Below are 22,678 nucleotides of genomic sequence, written 5' to 3'. Positions count from 1 at the left end.
CCGCGGCCGGTCCGCGCGCTCCCGCCCCGCCCCCTCCTTGCGCGCGCTCGCTCGCTGGCGCCGAGGAAAACGTTGCGCAGGTTCAAAAATGGAACGTCGGCGGCGTGAGGGAGCGCGAGGGGGTGTGCGCGCGTGCGCGTGCGCGTGCGCGCCCGGACGAGGGTGACGGGGACCCCGCCAGCCCCAGCATCGCGCGCCGCAGCCGCGGCCCCGCAGCTCCGCCCCCGGCCCGGCCCGGCCCCGGGCCCGCTCGCCCGCCGCCCCGCATGGAGCTGTCAGCCATCGGCGAGCAGGTGTTCGCCGTGGAGAGCATCCGGAAGAAGCGCGTGCGGAAGGTGAGGCTGCCCGGGGGCGGCTCCCAGGACCCCAGTGGGGTCCCTCCCGTCCCCAGCACCGCTCCCTCCACGCTGGGGCTGAAGGGGAAAGCGGGGCGCGGGGGCCCCGGCAGCCCTGCGCTGCTGGGCCCGTCTCCCCAGCCCGTGCCTCAGTTTCCCTGCCACCGTGTAGGGCGAGTAGAACAAAAGTTGTCGCTCCAGGATGCTAGTGGCGGCCGAGCCTGCCTGAGCTGGAGATTAGGATCGGACGTAGGGATCCTCAGCGCCATCCCACCTCGCTCCCCTTTTATTGTAAATATGGGGAGACTGAGGCCCAAGTTGAAAGGACTTGCCTAGCGCGTTATGGTCAGAGCTGGGTCTTGAACTCGGGACTCTGGACGTTGGCACCAAATCCTTTCAAGTTGTAAGTGGAGCTTTGGAAAAGTCTCCTCCGGCCTCTGAAGTTTTCCTGCTGGACTTTGGCCTTTTCCGATCCTGCCCCCTCTACCCCCACCCGAGCACATCCCTATTCCCCGCCCCCACCCCCACCTCAACTCCTAGCCCAGGCCAGGGCTCTGAAGCCCGCCCCCTGCGCTGGGGCATCCCCTAGTCTCCTACCCCATCTGCCTTCTTCAAAACATACACCCTGCAATTTAAGGAGGTGTCTGTTCTGCTGGTTTCAGAACCCCACACTTTGGGGCTAGACTTTGTCCGGGCCTGGCGTCTACACCTCCCGTGCACTTGTTTGGCGAGGGGGCTCGCCTAAGGCTGGGGAAATCCTTGGGGAGAAGTTCCTTTCCTGGTATGCACTACTGTCCTTCCTTTGTCTCCTCCTCCCTGCAGCCCTTTGGGAGGCTCCAGGCCGACTGGGAGGGGCCTTAGGGGGTCACCTCCTCCCATTTAACAGAGACAAAAACTGAGGCCCAGGCAGAGGAAGTGACCTGCTCAAGGTCACCGAGCAAGTTAGATAGGGAGGTAGAGCAGGAGCTCAACTGGGCTGATTGGCAGCCCATCTTCTTTCTCCATAGAGAAAACTCAGTCCTGGCATCTCGGGCCAAGGGTGAAGGTCAAGGTGGTCAGGAGCATCTTTTCTTCCTCCAGCTGTGCTTGGGGTTTTACTCTTCTGATTGAGGCAGCTGTTCCTCCTCCTTCTCCTTTTTCCTAGGGTTTCCTCCACTTAAAAGAGAATTAATTTATTCCACAAAGCTCAGTGCTTTTTGTGCTGTGTAGCCTGAAGCAGGCACAGCACTAACTCCCTCTACGATGGAGCCCGCAGGGTAGCACAAGAGGGCGAGATCATCATTCCTTCGGCCAGTCACTCAAAATATTTATTGAGGGTTGGTCAGGTACCAGGCACCAGTCTAAGCCCCAGGGATCCATCCCTTCCCTCAGGGAGCTGGCATTCTGCAGAGGCGGCACACAGTGAATGAGGAGATACAGACAGATGCCTTCAGATGGAGCTGTGTGCTCTGCAGAAATAGAACTGCAAGGTGCCAGTGGAGACAGCATGGGAGAGGGTCACCAGGGAAAGCCTTTGTGAGGAAGTATCATATTTTGGTCTTAAAGTTCTGGCGTGCAGGGGCTTCACTCACAGTGGGGTTGGACTGTAAACTTTTTTTTTTTCTTGGCACCAAGATCTCACTCTGTCACCCAGGCTGCAGTGCAGGGGCATGAACATGGCTCACTGCAGCCTCAACCTCCCCAGCTCAAACGATCCTCCTGCCTCAGCCTCCTGTGTAGCTGGGACCACAGACAAGTGCCACCATGCCCGACTAATTTCCTTTTTTCAGAGACAGGGGTCTCACCGTGTTGCCCAGGCTTGTCTCAAACTCCTTCCTGGGCTCAAGCGATCTTCCAGCCTCAGCCTTCCGAAGTGTTGGGATGACGGGCTTGAGCCACCATAACTGTAAACTTTTAAAGCCTGTGAGGAAGGGAGGGGCCTGGCTCTACTTTCTAACAACCACAGGGCTGACCACCCCTTCTGAAGGTGGAGACTTTGCCAGTCTTCCATGGGGTCCTGCCAGGGTCTTTTGAGTTGAGAGTCCTCAAGTCACTGGCCCATTACCTCTGAGCCAGAGGCAGCCACTCACAGACTGAAAGGGGACTCAGCAGATGGGGGAGGAGCGTGGGGACTACCCCAGAGAGGAATGTTTTCGTATTTGGAGACTCTTCCAATCTAAAAAAGAAAGTAAGCGTTCCCACCTGTGCACTGGGGCTCTAGACACTGTGGGTCTTTGGCCACGCACGCACACCTCCATGCAGTCTCAGCTCCCAGTGTGTGACATGAGCCCTGGGCTTGGGCCTCAGGAGCCTCAGAGGTGGCTGGAGCCAGACGCACTCCTGTACTGTCCTAGGGAGGGCAGTATGGGGCGGGCATGCAGCAGTCGCGGTTATATGGGTTGGCGAGGATCTGGTGGACAGTCCCCGGATTGTGTCTGTGTGTTGGGGAGACACCTGTCTGCAGATGGGATTTGGAGTTGGGCTCCTTTGGGCCTTAACTGTCCTTCCGAGTGGCTGTAGGGGCAACCACGAGACTCACTGTGTCTGCTTCTCTCTCTTCTCAGGGTAAAGTCGAGTATCTGGTGAAGTGGAAAGGATGGCCCCCAAAGTAAGCTCCTTCATGTGTGTGTGTCTGTCTGTCTGCCTACCGACCCATGCATTCCTCCACCTGCCTTTTGCCCCCTCCCCTGCCTAGCTTTTAGCTCCAGCTACTCTTGTAACTGGACAGCTGACCTTGATTTAATCATCATCTTCTCTGGGCCTCAGTTTCCCCCTGGACCACAGGAGGGTCAAGGTGGGTCTCCAGCTTCTCTTCTCACCCTGCCCTCCTGAGTGTTGAGCTCCTCTGCTAGTTGGAGCTTCTGCTCTCCCTCCTCCCCTCCCTGTGGCTTTTCTTGGCAACTGGGAGGTGAAGGCCCAGCATCCGGGCTACTGGAGATGGCTGCTGGACAGGAGGAGGGGCCCCCAGCTGCTTTAAGCACAGTGCTGCATGAGTCCTCAGTGCTGTGTGGCCAGGGGCAGAGCCTGAATCCCCCTCACCTCTAGACGGCACTTTCCAGTCTATAGAGCAGGTTCCCATACAGCTTTGTAAGGTAGGTGTGATCAGGCGCTCTCAAGGTGAGGAAACAGGCTCAGAGAGGGTAAGCAGCTTGCCTTAGGTCCACAGCAAGTGGAGGCAGAGTTGGGACTTGAACTAGGCCTTCTCCTTTTCAGGTGTCTCCTCTGTGCCTTCCCAGCCTCCCATCTCAGAGTTGGGAGGCAGGGAGCTGCATCTGAGACCTCCCAGCTTCTCCACCTCTCCTGCTGAGGCCCCATCAGGAACCCACCAATGCCCTCCAGCAGGGAGTTGTTGGGAGGGGGAGGGAATGAGCTAGTCGTGGGGCCTCCCCATTGGTCTGTGGGTGCCCCACCCCCTGCCCCGCCTCCCGGAGACTGACTCCTGGAAACCCCCTCTGCCCAGAGCTGCTGCTGTCGGGCAGGGACTTTTTGCTGTGCTGGTGGGGGCTGACCTGGTATCGGGTCCTGTGGGCATTCTGGGGTGATGGTGGGGAGGGACAGCAGAGAGGAAGACAGCCCACAGTGCCTCAGCTTCCCTCTCTGCAAAATGGGTTCAGAAACCCAGGCCCTGCACTCGTCTCACAGGCTTGGTGGCCCTGTGGGATGAAAGGCCTGGGCACATGTTCTGGGTGACCTGTGGATATCCTGATGACAGGGGTTGGGAGCTGGCAGGCCGAGAATACACTCCACCCCTCACACCAACCCCCACTTCAGTTTTCCCTTCCCGAATATTCTGAGGGCTGAAGGAGAATCCCTCCTCCGCCACACCCAGCTGCTAGAAGGTGGGCTTCCAGCCTGAGTGAAGGGGGCAGTAAAGGGAGTGACGATGCCCAGAGTGGGCAGCAGGAGCACCGCCTCCCTGGGCGTGCACACCCCTGCCTCTCTCGCTTCGCACCAGGAAGCTGTGGCCACCAGCTGTTAGCCTTCAGGACACTATTGGCTATTTTTCCTCCTCTGGAGACTCCACTCTTTGGAAGATTCTCTTCTGTAAACAGAGGCCGTTATGAATGAAAAGTTCCTTCCCCCACTTTGATTGATCCTGGATGTGAATCCATCTGCCCACTGCAGCTCGTCAGGAGGGAAGGAACGAGGCTCCCAGAGCAGAGGCCCTCGATGCTTCTGTTGCGCTGTGCCCCTAGCCTGGGGACCCATTTGTTTCTTAACATGCTGAGGCCATCAGATGGGCCCTCATGGCTGCCTCTTCTCACCCCCCTCCACTTTGGTCCTGGGTTCTAGGCCTGGCTGCCCACCAGACAGGCATGAGCCCTGGGACAGGGGCCCACCATGGCTGGGTCTCTGCTTCCTCATCTTCGAGTTGAGATGGTGAAGCCTCCTTTGCAGGCTACTGTGAGGGTGAGCGGGTGGATGTAATTGAGCGAATGCATGTTCAGCCCAGTCCAAGTGCTTTAGTAAACATTTGGTTTTAAGATTAAGTTAGATAGATAGCCTAGCTGTTCTTTTTGTTTTCCCCAGTCAGGAAAGGGACCTAAGGGATTCCCTTCTTCTCAGGAGTGCAAAGTATCCTTAGAAATCATTTAGGCCAGTCCTCTGATTTTTCAGATGGGGAAACTGAGGCCCAGAGAGGGTTGGTCCTTAAAAAAATATAACTGCCAACCCCATGCACTGTGGTGCCCACTTCATGCCATCCACAGTGCCACCACGGTCTAGGAGTGAGGCAGGTATGGCTGCTAACCATCCCCACCTCACTTGGGGGAAACAGAGGTTCACTCTGGGGGAGAAGCAGGGGAGCCAGCTCTGTCTTCCCCTCCTCGGGGGCCCTGCTTGGAGAAAAAGCTGAGAAAGAGGGTGGGGCGTGGGGAGTTAGGCAGGCTGTGTCCTCCAGGCCTGGGAGCCTTGGCTGGGCAGTGCCGGCCTGGGCGGGGTAGTCATTCTCCTGCTCAGCATCTGCCCTGTAGGTGGGGAGACTTACATTCTTCTCAGTAACAGTAACAGGAACCATGATTTAAGTGGACACTCTGGGATGGGCATGGTGGTTCATGCCCGTAATCCCAGCATTTTGGGAGACTGAGGTGGGCGGATCACTTGAGGTCAGGAGTTCCAGACCAGCCTGGCCAACATGGCAAAAACCCCGTCTCTACCAAAAGCATAAAAAATTAGCCAGGCATGGTGATGTGCGCCTGTAATCCCAGCTACTTGGGAGGCTGAGTCAGGAGAATCGTGCCACTGCACTCCAGCCTGGGCAACACAGTGAGATGCCGTCCCCCACAAAAAAAAAAAAAAAAAAAAAAGTGAACACTTTGTGCCAGGCCTAGGCTAAACCACTACATGCCTTGCCTGTTTTATCTCCCCAGCAAACAAGTGTGGCAGTGGGGCTCTCTTGCTTCTTCTGGAAAGCACAGCAAATGGCACAGGGAGGGGCTCGGGGCCCGGGACAGGGAATGTGACATTGTCAGGTACAGGTGCCAGCTGTGCCTGAGGCCTCCAGATAACATTTCAGCCTGTCCAGGGCCCTGCTGTTCCCCCTTCCAGAATGACTTCCTCTCTTCCCCACTTGTGAATGGTTCTCCATCGTTTTGGAAGGAGTGGCCCTATGGAGTTTTAGGAATGATGTCAGTGGTCACAGCCATGGCCAGGCTGTCAATAAGCCCCTATTATGAATCAGGCATTGACTCTTTGAACCACTCATAGCAACCCATTTTACAGATGGAGAGACAGAAGCCTACAGCAAATGAGGCCTTGCCCAGGGTCATAGAGCTGGGCAGATGTGAACTACGGGCTGCCTGATACACAGGCAACTCCACTAGAGATGACTAGGACTCTTGCCTGCTGGCCTTTTGGCCAGTTCAGTGAGAAGTGCTGAGGCTTTCCGCCTCTGAAGGTTTACAGCTATGTGACCCAGGGCAAAGCCCTCAACCTCTCTGTGCCTCACTTTCCCCACCTATAAAAATGAGGCCCTAACTTCACAGGGCCCTGCTGAAGATTGCCTGAGACAAGACAAGATTCATTAACACCCTGCCAGGGGCAGAGTGGGAGCTGTCTCCACCCAGGCTGGGGAGACTGGAGTTAGGAGCCGCAGACTTTTACGCTCCCTGGGCTTTTCATTGATTTAACTCAGGCTTATTTGCCTTCACTGTGTACCACACTGATCGAAATGCTTTCCGTGGCTTAACACATCTAATCTTCACTACAGCCCTATACGACTGGGGTTACTGGTGGGCCCACTTTAGGATGAGGCCCCAGAGCGGTGGCGTCTCCTGAACGAGGCCGCACCCCGCAGTCTGGACCAGAGCCCGTGCTGTGTCTCCTGTGCAGCAGCTTTAAATCGGAGTGGGGACTGGGGCTTGGGGGTTGGCCTGGCTCTGCAGGGTTCCGGGTGGTTCCACCTGCCCCAAGGCCGCCTGCGTCACAGCTCAGCAGCGCCTCCAAACCCCGCTTCCCCCGGCCCCCCGGGAAAGGCCGGCGGGGGTCCTGCACCCGCTGCGCCCCTTCCCACTGCGTGCCCTCACCGCAGCAGGGCGAGCCCTGCGCGGCGGGGCTCTGGCTGGGCGGCCGGGGCTTGTTTACCCGGCCGTGGGGCGGGGCGGGAAGGTCACGTGGCCGTGTTTATCTCGGAGCCGGCGCGCGCCGTCCCTTCCCCGCCCCCGCCCCCTCGGTTTGCCGGTAATCCCGGCGCGCGCCTCTCCCCGTGCGTGCGTGTGCGCGGCCGGCGGGGGCGGGGCCTGGGCGCTCCGCCCCCTCCCACGGGGTGATCGGTTCCCGCCCCGCCGGCGCCGCGAGCCCAGTGCAGACCCCCGCAGTCCCCCGGTGTCCACGCCGCGGTCCGCGCAGCCCAGGCAACGAGCGTGTCCCCAGAGCCCTGGCTCCTTTCCACTCTCCCTCCCCTGGTGTGGGAAGGGTGTCCTGGGACTTGCGGGAGCCCGCTTTCCTCCAGGCACCCGAGGGTCTCCGATGATCGTGGGGTCTAATCCCTTCGATCCGCGGCGCCCACGCTAGTGGCGCGCTCCTGGGTTGCCAGCGCCCGGCTCTTCGGAAGCGCGTTCCCCTTGGCGCCTCTGGGCTCCTGCACTGCGGAGGGCGCGGCGCGGTGCGGCGCGGCGTCCTCCTTACCGGCTGGGTCCAAACAATTAAGACGCTGGTGCCGCCCCTGCCCCCCACTTGGGGCTGCACTCGGCAGCCAAGTGCGACCCTGTTATCTCAGACCCAGCTGCCCGGGCCGGCAACCACCCGTTCTGCATCCAGCCGACCCTTTCGGGGCGCTCACTGTGCGCCGCGCCCTGCCGTGGGACACTGAGGACCGGAGGGGGGGCGACGCCCCCTCCCGCGGGCTGCACAGTCGGGGGTCCCAGACGCGGTGGCCTGGGAGGAGCCTGAAGGCGGAGTGTGGCCGAGAGCCAACACGGGCCGGCCACTGACTGGCTCAGTGACGCTGGGCTGGCTGCCCAACCTCCGTGTCTCAGTTTCTCCATCTGTAAAATGGGGGTAAGAACTAAGCACCTACCTCGCCAGCGCCTTTTGAGGATGGGTGCGGTCCTGGTGGTCCCGGCCGCACACCTGCTGTTACTGTAGTGGTCATTATTCTTGAGATGAGGAAACTGAAGTTCAGAGAAGGGTTGGGACCTGCCAGGATCCACACAGCAGGGACATCAGCAAGCAATGGGCAGGGCGGTGCGGAGGAGCACGCTGTGGAGAGAGGAGCACGAAATTCCCCTTCCTACCAGTTAGAGTGAGGAGATTCAGCCTTTTCCGGGGGGAGGAAGGGTTAGAGTGTCTGCCAGCCTCTGGTGGCTTCTGCTGTAGTTTCGCTTTCGGCATTCTGCAGGGGCTCCCCAGCCCTTCCCAGAGCCCCGGGCGGGCCTGAGCGGGCCACTTTGCGGTGGCTCTGCCCGCCAGGGTGTTTCCTGGTCCATTAGTGATTATGGCCAAGGCTAGGTATAGCTGTAAGGAGGGTGGAGGAGGGGCAGGCTCGTCCAGCTGGCAGTGGGACAGCCTGGGAGGGACGTCAGGGAAGGCTACAAATACCTGACTCTTAAGGGTCGGCTAGGAGTTGATTGGAGGGATGGGGCACCCAAAGGGAGGGAGGGCCGGCTGGCAGGGGGCACATGGGAAGGGGCAGCCCAGGCTCAGGGCTTCACTGCGAGCCCACAGAGGCCCGACACCAAGTGGGTGTGCCAGAGTGTTAGAGGAAGCAAGGAGGCGAGCATTCTGTCGTTCGGCAGCATTTTGGGACTGAACTAGCGTTAGGTAGTTCCCGGGATACTGTCAGGTAGAGGCCTCAGCTCTAGGGATTGGGAGGCGGCAGGGCAGGGGCTGTCCCAGGCTCTTTCTGCCTTTTAACTCCTCGCTAACGCCCATTGCCTTCCGCCTTACCTAGCAGAGCCTCTGGCCAGGGCCATAGGGCATCGCTTTGCTTTTGTCTGTATGTTTTATACACAGTCACACGTCGGTTAATGACAAGGATACATTCTGAGAAATGCATTGTTAGGTGATTTCATTGTACGAACATCAGAGTGACCTTAGCCACACCTAGATGATACAACCCACTGCACGCCTGGGCTGTGTAATAGAGTCTGCTGCTCCCAGGCTACAAGCATGCACAGCGTGTGACTACTGAATACATCCAAACGTAGAAAAGGTGCAGTAAGAATACAGAGTAAAAGATAAAAGTTGGGACACCTTCTAGAGCACTTCCCAGGCACAGAGATTGCGGGGCTGGAAGTTGCTCTGTCACCCAGACACATGTCACTCACTGTCGATGAGTGGAATGTGAAGACCTGGTCTATTGTCAACATTGTACACTTACGCTACACTAACTTATGCAGAAATATTTTTCACATTGAACACTTAGGCTACACTAATTTATACAGAAATATTTTTCTTCAGTAATAAATTAACCTGAGCTTATAGTAACTTTCTTACTTTATAAACTTAACTTTTTAAAACTTTTTGTCTCTTTTTGTAGTAACACTTAGCTTAAAACATAAACATGTATGGCTATACAAAATATTTGTTTTATATTCTATAAGCTTTCTATTTAAAAAAAGTTTAATTTATTTTACTTTTAAAGTTTTTTTTTTTAATTTTAAAATAAAATTTATATTTTTATTTTCATTGTTTTTGAGCTGGAGTCTTGCTCTGCCGTCCAGGATGGAGTGCAGTGGTACGATCTCGGCTCACTGCAACCTCTGCCTCCCAGGTTCAAGCGATTCTCCCACCTCAGCCTCCCGAGTAGCTGGGATTACAGGCGCCCGCCAGCATGTCTGGCTAATTTTTGTATTTTTAGTAGAGATGGGGTTTCTCCACGTTGGCCAGGCTTGTCTCAAACTCCTGACCTCAAGTGATCTGGCCACCCAAAGTGCTGGAATTACAGGCGTGAGCCACTGTGCCCAGCCTTAAAGCTTTGTTTTTAAAACCTAAGACACTGGCCTTAAAGCTTTGTTTTTGAAACCTAAGACACAAACACACACATTGGCCTAGGCCTACACAGGGTCAGGATCATCAAGACGTCACTAGATGACAGGAATTTTTCAGTTCCGTTGTAATTTTATGGGTCCACCATCACATGCGCAGGCCGTCACGGACAGAAATGTTATTAGGCACTTGACTGTACATATATTGTTTTTAATGGAAAAGTTTTTATGTTTGCGTCGATGGTGAGTGATACTGGTTTTTCCATTTATGGAAGTCATAGTTTGCTTTTAAAATAATTTAAACCAAAAAAGCTGCTCTAAAGGCAGATACGAAGTAAACAGGAGTGCTAGTGGAACGAGGGCGTGGTGGGTGTCACCACGGTGGTTCCACAGATAGGTGAGCTCTGGAGCCGCTGCGCTGACATCACAGGGTCTGCCCCAGCAGGAGGGTGCTCCCTGGCTGGGTGGCGAGGGTAGAAGATCCCCTGTAGCATTACCCGGGGGCCTGTACTAGGCCTGCTGAACCATTCAGCCACTAGACACTTACCAAATACCTGCTGTGTACCAGGCCCAGAGACAAGGGAACTTCAGACCTGGCTGTGGCCTGGGTGAGGTGCACTGAAGAGGGAGACTATGCTGGGGATGGGGATGGGGTTTGGAGGGCGGGGAGGAACAGCAACAGCAGCAAACACAGTGCACTGACGACACATCAGGCACGCTGTTACTCTTGTAACACCCTCTAAACACTTGGAAGACACATCTCATCAGCACAAGAGTCCTTTACAGAGGGGGACGTTGAGGCACAGAGCTGTTCAGGAAGTTGCTCAAGGTCGCATAGCTAGCTAGGGGCAGAGCTGGACTTGAACCCAGGCCGTGAGCGTGTCCCCAGAGCCCTGGCTCCTTTTCACTCTCTCTTGCCTGGTGTGGGGCTTACAGGTGCCCTCTCTCCTCCTGGCACCCGAGGGTCTCTAGTGATCGTGGAGTCTAACGAGGAGTTGGACCCAGTCACATTGTAGAGTGATATGAACGAGGGCAGCTCTGGTGTCGCTGGAGCCCTCAGGAGGCCCAGGCTGGGTCTGTCCTTGAAGTAGGTGACAATGACACCTTACCAGGACAGGGTGAAGGCACACTTGCAGTGGGCCCTGGGTCAGCAGCAGTGGCCTCTGCTGGTGCACCTGCCCAGTAGAAGTGATGGCTCTGACCTTTTTTTTTTTTTTTTTAGACAGAGTCTTACTCTGTCACCCAGGCTGGAGTGCAATGGTGTCATCTTGGCTCACTGCAACGTCTGCCTCTTGGGTTCAAGCAATTCTCCTGTCTCAGCCTCCTGAGTAGCTGGGATTACAGGCATGCACCACCACGCCTGGCTAATTTTTGTATTTTTAGTAGAGATGGGGTTTTGCCATGTTGGCCAGACTGGTCTTGAACTCCTGACCTCAGGTGATCTGCCCGCCTCGGCCTCCCAAAGTGCTGAGATTACAGGTGTGAGCCACTGCACCCAGCCCCGACTCTGACCTTTCATTCCTCTCCCCAGGTACAGCACGTGGGAGCCAGAAGAGCACATCTTGGACCCCCGCCTCGTCATGGCCTACGAGGAGAAGTACGGTGTCCTCGGCACCGCCGGGTGGGGCTTAGGGCCGGCTCAGAGGCTTCCCAGGAGCCTGCTGCTGGCTTGGCAGGGGTTGTTGGGGCAGGGTAGGGGTGTCCGATGGTGCAGGCCAGCCCAGCCTGCAGCTGGGTGAAAATGGTGGGCACTGAGTCCCAGGGCAGCTGAGGACCCTGGGGCCCTTTCCTGTTGTTGGGTGATTTCGGTCACTTCCTTTACCCACCCGGGCCTCAGTCTCTCTGCTGTCAAATGGGCCACCCTGAAGAACACACCGATTTCCCAGGGTGAAACCTCAGAGGGGCCGTAAGAGGTTTCTGTTCCAGTGAAGAATGTTAAAATGCTTCACAAAGATGCCCTGTGTGCTAGGAGGCGGCACTGCCAGTTGTGCGGGGGTGACAGATCAGAGACGGTGTCTCTAGAGGACCTCTTAGGGCAGGAAGGAGTGTCTGACGAAGCTCAAGGAAGGCTGGGCAGGAGCGTGGGCTTTGGGGCCGGGATTTCTGAGTTCTGGCCTGTCCCCCTGCCACCTCCTGTCCAAGTGGCCCAGGCAAAGTCAGTCTCCCACCTCTGCCAGGGCCCCTCAGGGAAGCTGAGCACACCCTAACAGTTCCGTGTGCCCTCTCTGGCCGCCCTCCCCACCAGCAGGCAGCCCAGGTTCCCTGCCTGTCCCAGCCCGCCTGCCTTGTGCGGCTTGGGACCATTTCACAAAATCATTTGTATTTGGCCCCTATGGCAACCTCCTGAGGCAGGAATGAGGGTTTTGTTTGACAGAGAAGGAAACTGAGGCTCTTACCTGGAGCCTCAGAGCAAGGACCTGGCCAGGGCTGCCACCTCCAGGTGGGGGCTTTTCCACTGCCCCTCGCTGCTGGGTTCTTCTGGCTCCTTCTCCAGGAGATTTCCTGCCATGGATTCAAAAGACAAATTTTATTGTTCTTTCCTTTTAAAATCAGGGTGTCCCCATCCCAGGGTTTCTTTCTGCCTCCCAGGTGTGTGGTGGGGCCTTGGTCCAACAGGGTGCGACACTTGGGAATCCCATGGAGCGTGGTAAGGAGAGCAGTGGACAGGTATCAAAGGCCCGGATTCTAGTCCTCCACCAGGGGCCCTTTCCCTTTGGTCCGTTGGTGTCCTGCTGGGGATGGATGCTCAGTGGATGGTCAGACATTTGCAATAGATGCCGTGGGGTTCATTGGTATGTGCTAAGCTCAGAGTAAGAGCCTGGCCCAAGGTCACACGAGGCCTCCACATTCTTTCTGTTGTCCACGTGGCCTCTGTACTGGGGGCTGCAGAGAGTGTGGATGGAGAGAACTGAAGTGGGAGGCAGGATGAAATGACTGAATCTCCCCATTACTTTCGGCAGTTGTTTGGAGTCTCTGGTTGTGTTGTCTTATGTGTCATGTGTAGCTTCGTGGCATTGTCAAGTTGTGCTTTTGTTTGTTTGTTTTTTTGAGACAGGGTCTCACCCTGTCTCCCAGGCTGGAGTGCAGTGGTGCGATCTTGGCTCACTACAACCTCTGCCTCCCAGGCTCAAGCAATTCTCCTGCCTCAGCCTCCTGAATAGTTGGGACTACAGGTGTATGCCACCGTGCCCAGCTAATTTTTGTATTTTTGGTAAATGGGGTTTTTTGTTTGTTTGTTTTTTCTTTTTCTTTCTTTTTTTTTTTTTTGAGATGGAGTCTCGCTCTGTTGCCCAGGCTCTGGAGTGCAGTGGCGCGATCTCGGCTCACTGCAAGCTCCGCCTCCCAGGTTCACGCCATTCTCCTGCCTCAGCCTCCCGAGTAGCTGGGACTACAGGCGCCCGCCACCACGCCCGGCTAATTTTTTTGTATTTTTAGTAGAGACAGGGTTTCACTGTGTTAGCCTGGATGGTCTCGATCTCCTGACCTCGTAATCTGCCTGCCTCAGCCTCCCAAAGTGCTGGGATTACGGGCGTGAGCCACCGTGCCTGGCTGGTAAATGGGGTTTTGCCATGTCACCCAGGCTGGTCTCAAACTCCTGAGCTTAAGTGATCCACCCACCTCAGCCTCCCAAATTGCTGGGATTACAGGCGTGAGCCACCGCACCCGGCCTGAGTTGTGCTTTGTGTTTTTGATACATGGGAAGGCATCTGCTGGGCACTCAGAACAGGCTGGTTTTCATCCTGTCCCCCGACAAGATGGGACAGACAGGGTAGGAACCGGTCCGCTCTCCCAGGTTCACAGAGATCCCAAATTCGGGGGAGTCTGTGCAGAGCTTTACTTGCAGAGGGACTAGCCATTCCCATCAGCTCTCCTGGGACATTCAAGGTAAATTGGATTGACAGGCTTCTGTATCACTCCCCTAGGAGGAAAAACTGAGCCACGTTTTTAGGGGGTCCTTAGGAGCACGTAGAGCAGAGCCCACACATGGCCCTGGAGCCCCGTAAGGACCCACTGTTTTTGGAGATGCTGCAAGTCCCCCCTCAGCAGTTGCCCTCCACGTTTGTCAGATGGGAGGACCTTGGCCCTGGGAGTTGAACATCTGACCCCGTTGTTATGGCCCCAGCCAGGCAATGGGGAGGATTGGTGGGCAGGCCTGTGGGGAGTGTCCCCTCCCTGACACACAGCAGAGGGCGGGCGAAGCGGATGCCTTCCCTTCCCTTAGATGTCACCAGTGTTTCCTTTTCTTCTGCCACCTGCTTCACACCCCAGGGAGGAGAGAGACCGAGCATCGGGGTATAGGAAGAGAGGTCCGAAACCCAAGCGGCTTCTGCTGCAGGTAACCAGCCTGCCTTTGTGCCTCCTTTCTCCCCCTGCCCAACCCTAAGTCCCCTTCTGCCCCTTGGTGCATTTGCACTGGCTGATTGAGCTGATCTGTGTCCCCTCCCCTGTACCACCCAGGGCACTGTAGGGTGGGGCACTTGGGTAAGTTTTGATGGGAGGAATTGGGAAAAGCCTGCGTGTGGGGCTGGTGCCCGGGGAAGACAGCCTGGGTGGGCGGTGCCACCTGGGAGGGGGAGTAGGCATATGGCCAGTGGAATCCTAGAATTCTCAAAGCTTAGAATCTTGCTGTAAGGAAGCCCTGAAAGCTTTGAGCCTTTCGATGCTCAGAATCCCTAAACACAAAATTATCATTGAGAATCTCAGAAACATAAACTTGAGAATTGAGGAAACATGAGAGGCTGGAGTTTCAGAATCTAAGAAACAGAATCTTTTTTTTTTTTTTTTTTTTTTGAGACGGAGTCTCGCTCTGTCGCTCAGGCTGGAGTGCAGTGGCGCACGATCTCGGCTCACTGCAAGCTCCACCTCCCGGGTTCACGCCATTCTCCTGCCTCAGCCTCCCGAGTAGCTGGGACTACAGGCGCCCGCCACCACGCCTGGCTAAATTTTTGTATTTTTAGCAGAGACGGGGTTTCACCGTGTTGGCCAGGATGATCTCGATCTCCTGACCTCATGATCCGCCCGCCTCGGCCTCCCAAAGTGCTGGGATTACAGGCGTGAGCCACCGCGCCCGGCCAGAAACAGAATCTTAGAATTGTAGAACTACAGCCTTGGAATGTCAGACCCCTAGAAGTGTGTCATTTTTGAGTGGGCCTCCTGTTCCAGCCTTCAGTCAGCTGGGGACCCAAGTCTCTGCAGCATCCCGGAGTACCCACGTCGTAGGTCTTGGGGGCCTTTCCTGACCTCAGTGCTTTGCAGTGACAGGGACATGGATCTTGGAGCAGTGCAGTCACAGGTTGAGTCTCCCTGATCCAAAATCCAAAATGCTGCCATGTGCGGTGGCTCACGCCTGTAATCCCAACACTTTGGGAGGCCGAGGCGGGTGGATCACCTGAGGTCAGAAGTTCAAAACCAGCCTGGCCAACATGGTGAAAACCTGTCTCTACTAAAAATACAAAAATTAGCTGGGGATGGTGGCGGGCACCTGTAATCCCAGCTACTCAGGGGGCTGAGACAGGACAGTCACTTGAGCCCGGGAGGTGGAGGTTGCAGGGAGCCAAGATCATACCATTGCACTCCAGCCTGGGTGATAAGAGTGAAACTCCGTCCCCTGCCACGCCCCCCCCCCACCCCAACAAGAAAAACAAGATCTGAAATGCTCCAGAATCCAAAACGTTTTGAGCACCAAAATGATGTTCAAAGGAAGTGCTCACTGGAGTCTAAATTTCAGATTTTTGGATTGGGGATGCTCAGCTAGTATATATAATGCAAATATTCCAAAATCCTAAAAAAATTCGAAGTCTGAAACACTTCTGGTTCCAAGCATTTCGGATAAGGAATTCTCTGCCTGTGTGTGGTTGTAGGTAAGCCTCTTCACCTGTAAAATGGGTATGAAGAGAATACCCGCTCTCCTTAATGTAATAAGACCCACCAGGCAGGATATTGGAAGCCAGAAAGTCAGGATTCTTGGTCCACTTGTATGTGGTCCATGTCAAGCGTCCTTGGCCACTCCTGATTATAGCCCATGGAGGCTTTCGCCAGAGGGGGTGGGCCTCCCTTCATGCAGTGGGCATGTTCCATTGGGTTTGGCATGAATTGAGCCTAGGAAGGGAAGTAACATCTCCCGGACGTCTGTGTGCCAGGCTGCCTGCCCAGTGTGCCTCACAGATGAATATACTCCATCCACATACTAAGCCTACAGGGCAGGTGTGTTCGTTATCTCTTCCCCTCTAACATGGCAACTCAAAGCAATAAACATTGATTATTTCCCATGGCTTCTGGGGGTCAGGAATTTGGAAGTGTGCTAGCTGGTTCTTCAGTGGTTCTAGTCTGGGCTGCAGTCAAGGTGTTGGCTGGGCTGCAGTCATCTGCAGTCTCGACCAGGGCTGTGGGATCTGCCTCCGAGGGGGCTGCTCACGTGCCAGTGAGTCAGGGCTGGGCATTGACAGGGACTGGTCCTCACCATGTGGACCTCTCCAGAGGGTTGCTTGAGTGTCTTTACAGTGCAGCCACCAGCTTCCCAGAGTGGGTGACCTGAGAGAGAGAGCAGGGAAGAAGCCACAGTATCTTTTATGCCCTAGCCTGGGAAGTCACACAACACAGCACTGGGTGTGGGAATGGACGGCGCATAGGTGTGAATTCCAGGAGGTGGGTGTGGTTGGGGCCCTCCTCGGAGGCTGGCTCCTACAGTCTCTTCATTGTTTCGCTGAGAAAGAAACTGAGGCCCAGGGAGGCCGGTAGCTTACCCAGGACCTGACTGTTGGCACCCGCGTCCCTTTAGTAGCTGTAGTTCTCTCGTGATGAGGTTGCCAAGGACGTAGAAGAACCTGCCTTGCAGAATGGTAGAATGTACTGGGCTTCTTTTTTTTTTTTTTTTTTTTTTCCCAGACAGAGTCTCGCTCTGTCGCCCAGACTGGAATACAGTGGTGCGATCTCTGCTCACTGCAACCTCTGCCTTCTGGGTTCAAATGATTGTCCTGGCTTAGCCTCCCAAGTAGCTGGGATTACAGGCGCCTGCCACCACGCCTGGCTAATTTTTGTATTTTTAGTAGAGATGGGGTTTCGCCATGTTGGCCAGGCTGGTCTTGAACTCCTGACCTCAGGTGATCCAGCTGCCTCGGCCTCCTAAAGTGTTGGGATTACAGGCGTGAGCCACTGTGCCTGGCCCGTACTAGGCTTCTGATGGCCTGTGAGCCCGCTGGAAGGAGTGGGTTTTGAGTCAGCTGCCTACCAGACGTGCCTCCCAGCCACTGCAGTATTTTCCCAGTCCCCTCCCAGTTCAGCCCTCCTCCCATCACTGCAGCAGCCGGCGCCTGGGGACATGTGATGCCGTTAACAGGCACGACTGTGAGTGGGACCTGCGTGTGTCATCCCTTCCCTCAGCTTGGAGGTGTTTGACCTCACAGGTCCCATCCGATGGCTGCACTATCTTCCTGGGAGCTCCTGACCTCTGGTAGCAGGTGGCAGGAGAAGGTACTGTCCCAGTGATCCAGAGTCTCCCAACATCTTGGCACCATGAATCTTTTGTAGATTCATGTAAATTCTCCCCAAGTAAATAAGATAAATCCCGACATTACAAACTCCAGGGGTGGACGGACTTGCCCTCCAGCTCCAGATGTGTCGCGGGCAATCAGCAGAGCGGGCTGCAATCACAGAGCCCAGGAGCCCCCTGGAGGGGTCGGGGTGCATCTGCAGGCCAGGTGGAGCCCTGTCCCTTTGGCTGGGTAGCGTGGGCATCCGGGGCTGTGTGTGCTGCTGGCCTGGCTTTGCCCCAAGCAACTCCAAGAGCACACCTTGGCCCTCTGCCTGCACCATCTCCCGGGTGAGCTGGCAGTGTCAGTTTTGGAGGTGCTCTGGCAAGCAAAGATGCCTTTCCTAAAACGAAGGCTAACTCTTTAATGCATCCAGATTTGTTTCTCTTGGCCAGTTTTCAATTTGTCCTTCTTGTATGCTTCTCTGCTGGGTATCAAAGGAGTAAACGCTGGGATGCGAGTGCTCTGTGGGGCCCAGAGGCAGGGCTGAGCTGGCAGACCCTGGGGTTGCCCAGGGCGCACTCTCTGGGCTGGGGTGGGGTGGGGTGATGGCCAGCCGTGGCATGGGAAGGAGTTGAGTGGGTAGACGTGGCATGGGAAGGGCATTCCGGGTGGGAGGAACAGCATGAGCAAAGGTGTGGCGGGTGGGAGGGCGGGGCTGACCCGCGCTGCCCTGGCTTGCCCCCGCAGCGGCTGTACAGCATGGACCTGCGGAGCTCCCACAAGGCCAAGGGCAAGGAGAAGCTCTGCTTCTCCCTGACGTGCCCACTCGGCAGCGGGAGCCCTGAGGGGGTGGTCAAGGCGGGGGCACCTGAGCTGGTGGACAAGGGCCCCTTGGTGCCCACCCTGCCCTTCCCGCTCCGCAAGCCCCGAAAGGCCCACAAGTACCTGCGGCTCTCGCGCAAGAAGTTCCCGCCCCGCGGGCCCAACCTGGAGAGCCACAGCCATCGACGGGAGCTCTTCCTGCAGGAGCCACCGGCCCCAGACGTCCTGCAGGCGGCCGGCGAGTGGGAGCCTGCTGCGCAGCCCCCTGAAGAGGAGGGTAAGGCGGCCCCAGCCCAGAGACCCTCAGAGCTGGAAAGGGCCCTATGGGTCATAAGGTCCAGCTGGTTCAATGTCCAAAGAGGGCCTGTAGTGCTTTGTGGGGCCAGTCGGGTCTGGGCTCAGGGCCCAGCACTAGCCCAGGGCTCCTCCTGTCGTCCCGCTCTGGCTGAGCTCTTGCCTGGGCGGGGAGGATGCACCCAGTGCCCTCCTCCCAAGTGTCCAGCCCTGTGTGAGGCCCTGAGCTGACTGAAGACACAGAGAGGAGGAGCTGGAGTTGGGGTGGGGTTGGGTGGTCTGCATGGCTTCCCACCTTGTCAACGCTGCCCCCATCTGTGTGTCTGACGCTGCAGCAGATGCCGACCTGGCCGAGGGGCCCCCTCCCTGGACACCTGCGCTCCCCTCAAGTGAGGTGACCGTGACCGACATCACCGCCAACTCCATCACCGTCACCTTCCGCGAGGCCCAGGCAGCTGAGGGCTTCTTCCGAGACCGCAGTGGGAAGTTCTGAATCACCGTTTTTACTTTTCTTAAACTGTTTTCTTTTGGGCTTGGGGTGGGACTTCCAGAGATAGGGATGGGTTGGGGGCGGGGTAATTATTTTATTTAAAAAAATACCGAGCAGCAAAAGGGGAGAAGATCCCACTACTCTCCCACCACCTGCCCTTTCTCTGAGGGATGTTTACCACGAGGCCTCAGGCTGGGGATGGAGAGAGTTGCTCTGGGAGTGGGGGTACCACCTCCAGGGCAGGATGGGGACAGGATCACCTGCCGGGGACACCACCATTATCACTCTCCTCTAGTGACGCAGCAGCTGGTTCTGGGAGTTAAAGGAGCATTGGAAGGCCCAAACCCTCTCCCTTGAGTGGCCACCCCAGCCTGGTTGGCTGGTTTTCCCCTTTTCTCTTGTTTCAATTGGGTCTTTACCTTGAACTCTCCTCTCTGGCTTTGCGGTGGGCTGTGGAGGCTGGTTTTGACCAAAAGTGAGTGGGGCGGGAGGAAGGGGCAGGAGGAAGGGTTGAGGTTACTTGGGGTGAGTCCCTTCCCCTTCAGAGAGGCTTCTATCCTTCCCAGGGAGGAGGCGCCGCTGAGACCCTTCTGCTGAGAGCCCTGCCCTCCCCTCATCACCTGGCCTGTGCAGAAACGCTCATGCACACCCGGCTGCACAGGTGTGCACGCATTACCCTTCGCGTGTACGTTCCCATGTGCCCCGTGAAAGCATGTGTGTCTGTAGACGTGTCCACACGGGCCTTGCGAACCTGGGTTAGAAACCCTGGCCAGGCGAACGTGGGGTGATTCACAGCACAAAAGACCTCACCAGCACACCTGCACTCACCCCACCTTGCATGCACCTTGCTACCTGCTTGCGGCTTTCAGCGGAGGGCAGGGGTCTGGCACAGGTGCGATGGCACCCCATGCTCCAGGCATACAGATGTGGTTTCTCAGCTGCACCGGGCCAGGCTGCGGGTGTGCAGGCGTCTGCTAAGTTGTGTGATGTATCAGCACAGGCTTTGAGACATCTGGACCCTGTCCTTCCTCCCGCGAGGGGTTCTTGTTCTTTCTGACTCAGGTGACTTTTCAGCCCTTCCAATTCCCCTCTTTTTCTGCCCTCCCCTCCAACTCAGCCAACCCAGGTGTGGGCAGTCAGGGAGGGAGGGAGTGTCCCACCACGTTCTCAGGGCAGCCCTTGACTCCTAAGCCCCTTCCTCCTTCCATTCTGCATCCCCTCCCCATCCAACCTAAATGCCACAGCTGGGGCTGAGCTGTATTCCTGTGGAGGGACCTCTGCCGTGCCTCTCTGAGGTCAGGCTGTGCTGTGTGATGGGCAGGCTTTGCCCCAGCCCACCCCTGGCAAGGTGCACTTGTTTTCTGGTTTGTACAAGGTGTCCTGGGGGCCAGTGGCTTCCCTGCCAGTGAGGAGTGACTTCTCCCTCTCTTCCAGTCCTGTAGGGGAGACAAAACCAGATTGGGGGGCCCGAGGGGAGCATGGAAAAGGCCGGCTCCCCTGTCTTTCCTTGGCTGTCAGAGTCAGGGTAACACACACCAAGAGTGGAGTGCGGCCGGCAAGTTTGAGACCTGCCCTCCCTCCTCGCAGCTCTGCTCTGTGTCCTCAGGAAGTCACAGCGTCTACTGAGGCAAGGAGAGGGTGATTCTTTCCCCAAATCCCTTCTTCCCTGGTTCCCAAACCAAAGACAGCCTGCAGCCCTTTCTGCATGGGGTGCTCTGTTGACAGGCTTCCCAGATCCCTGAGTCTCTCTTTCCTTCCTCCTCGATCTTTAGTTGTCCACGGTCAATTCAGTGCTTCCACTGGGGGACAGTCCCCTCCGGGATGACCTGATTCACCTCCAGCCCAGGGAATGGAATCTAGAGGAATAAGTGGGGTGGGTCTGGACAAGGAGCGGCAGGAATCACCACCCATCTCCAGCTGTGGAGCCCTGTGGAGGGGAAGGGGAAGCTTGGGGTTCAGAGGGAACTCTTCCAGGAGAGGGGTGCCCAGCGGAGGTAAAGATGATAGAGGGTTGTGGGGGGTCTCTAGTTGAATGTTTTGGCCCATGACTTTGGAACATGGCTGGCAGCTTCCAGCAGAAGTCACGCTCCCCATCCCCCAGGGGACATGGGACCTTTTTCCTGCTTCCTGGTCACTTTCAAAGAACTATTTGCGCAATCTGTGGGTCTGTGGATTCACGGGGCTTTCTGTGTGGGTGCTGCAGTTGCTTTTGTCTGCAGCAGCAGGACACATCTTTCCTCTTACTCAGCCCTTTATGGCCCATGGGGAACTCCGTGGCTCAGGGAGAGCTGAACTCCAGGGGTGTGACCTGGGACAGGTGGGCCTGAGGTGCCCAGCTCAGGGCAGCCAGGTGGCTTATGGGCTGTAGTGAGCCAGCTCCCTGGGGGAAAAGGCCGTGGGCCGTTAGGACCATCCTCCAGGACAGGTGACCTCTATGAGGTCACCTATGGCTGTGGCCGTGCAGGCCTCCTTCCAGCCCAGAGTGGCCCAGTAGAGCAAGGCAGACAGTGACCTCCACCCCCGCAGCCCTCTTAAAAGGCCAGTACTCTTGGGGGTGGGGGGAGGGTTTAGAAAGCATTTGCCCACCTGCCTTTCTTTCCCCCAGCCCCCACCCGCTTTGAATGTAGAGACCTGTGGGCACTTTTCCTTTTGTGGTGGGGGGTGCGGAGGAGGTACCCCCACCCCTGGCACGGCCGCCTGGAATGCAGGACTGTCACTGCTGTTCGGGTGATGACCTCGTTGCCAAGCTCCTCCTGTCCCCTTGTTCTGGGGGCAGGCGCTGTGCTTCTGTGAGGTGGTTTAGCTTTTGCTTTCTAAGTGGCCAGCTGCGGCCACCAGGTCTCAGCACAAGAGCGCTTCCTTTGCACAGAATGAGCTTCGAGCTTTGTTCAGACTAAATGAATGTATCTGGGAGGGGTCGGGGGCACGAGTTGATTCCAAGCACATGCCTTTGCTGAGTGTGTGTGTGCTGGGAGAGTCAGAGTGGATGTAGAGCGCGGTTTTATTTTTGTACTGACATTGGTAAGAGACTGTATAGCATCTATTTATTTAGATGATTTATCTGGTAAATGAGGCAAAAAAATTATTAAAAATACATTAAAGATGATTTAAAAAAAAGAAAATTCCTGGGCATTTGATCATTCCTTCTGGTGGTTGTCAAGTGCATCCGTCCACCAACAGACTTTGTGCGAGCAACAAGGCTGTTTATTTCACTTGGGTGCAAGTGGGCTGAGTCCAAAAACAGTCAGCCAAGGGAGATAGGGGTGGGGCAGTTTTATAGGACTGGGGTAAGCAGTGGAAAGTTACAGTGAAAGGTGGTTAGCTATTGTCACCAGGGGAGGGGGTCACAAGGTGCCTGTTGGGGAGATCATAATACTCATTGTCCGGAAGAAGGTCACCAGGTCGATCAGTTGGGGCAGGGCAGGAACAAGTCATAATGGAATGTCATAAGGTTGGTCAATCAGTTAAGACAGGAGCTGGCTGTTTCACTTCTTTTGTACTTTTGGGTTGCCCCAGACTTCTTGGCTCCTGCAGGCCATCTGGATGTATATGTGCAGGTCACAGGGGTTACAATGGCTGAGCTGCAGCTCAGAGGCCAGACAGTGGTGTCCCCACTGTGCTGAAGAAAGAGCTTCAGCCCCTGGCAATGCCTGGGGTTTAGGTCCCAGGTCTGCTGGTCACCGGCCATGATCTCGGACAAGTCTTTCCCTTCGCTGAGACCCCGGATGGACAGAGAATTCACTGAGGTGACGGGAACAGGAAACTGCAGGTGTCTCTGGGTGAGGCCATCACCGTGGTCCGTAGTGTGTCGTCAGAGGCCTGGAAGTGCTTCTGGCACCTTTTATCTGCTTCTCCCCAAGA

At 56.3% G+C, this 22,678-nt stretch overlaps 1 protein-coding gene across 5 annotated transcripts; it reads left to right on the top strand.

Moving 5' to 3' along the window:
• CBX7 (chromobox 7) lies at nt 1-21,939 on the top strand. 5 transcript variants are annotated; one of them, XM_034949073.3, is made up of 6 exons: nt 1-335; nt 2,879-2,922; nt 11,271-11,360; nt 14,009-14,075; nt 17,959-18,310; nt 18,666-21,939. In XM_034949073.3, exons 1-6 carry the CDS (start codon nt 267-269, stop codon nt 18,818-18,820), a joined length of 777 nt encoding a protein of 258 aa, XP_034804964.1. In that variant the 5' UTR covers nt 1-266; the 3' UTR covers nt 18,821-21,939. The 5 variants fall into 5 exon arrangements, with proteins under 5 accessions (XP_034804964.1, XP_034804967.1, XP_034804966.1 ...); XM_034949076.3 differs by having other exon boundaries at nt 6-335; nt 11,271-11,336; nt 18,238-18,310; nt 18,663-21,939; XM_034949075.3 differs by having other exon boundaries at nt 11-335; nt 11,271-11,336.
• The last annotated feature ends 739 nt before the right edge of the window (nt 21,940-22,678 follow it).

Source organism: Pan paniscus, chromosome 23, assembly GCF_029289425.2.
Source record: "Pan paniscus chromosome 23, NHGRI_mPanPan1-v2.0_pri, whole genome shotgun sequence".
Taxonomy (NCBI): Eukaryota; Metazoa; Chordata; class Mammalia; order Primates; family Hominidae; genus Pan; species Pan paniscus.
The sequence above is the reverse complement of the archived record's forward strand: the minus strand, read 5'-3'. Positions and strand labels throughout refer to the sequence as shown.

Coding starts and splice junctions, on each gene's coding strand:
- CBX7 (XM_034949072.3), top strand. CDS start 267: ATGGAGCTGTCAGCCATCGGCGAGCAGGTGTTCGCCGTGGAGAGCATC. Junction 336..2,878: donor GGAAGAAGCGCGTGCGGAAG/GTGAGGCTGCCC, acceptor CTCTCTTCTCAG/GGTAAAGTCGAGTATCTGGT. Junction 11,361..14,008: donor GGTGTCCTCGGCACCGCCGG/GTGGGGCTTAGG, acceptor TTCACACCCCAG/GGAGGAGAGAGACCGAGCAT.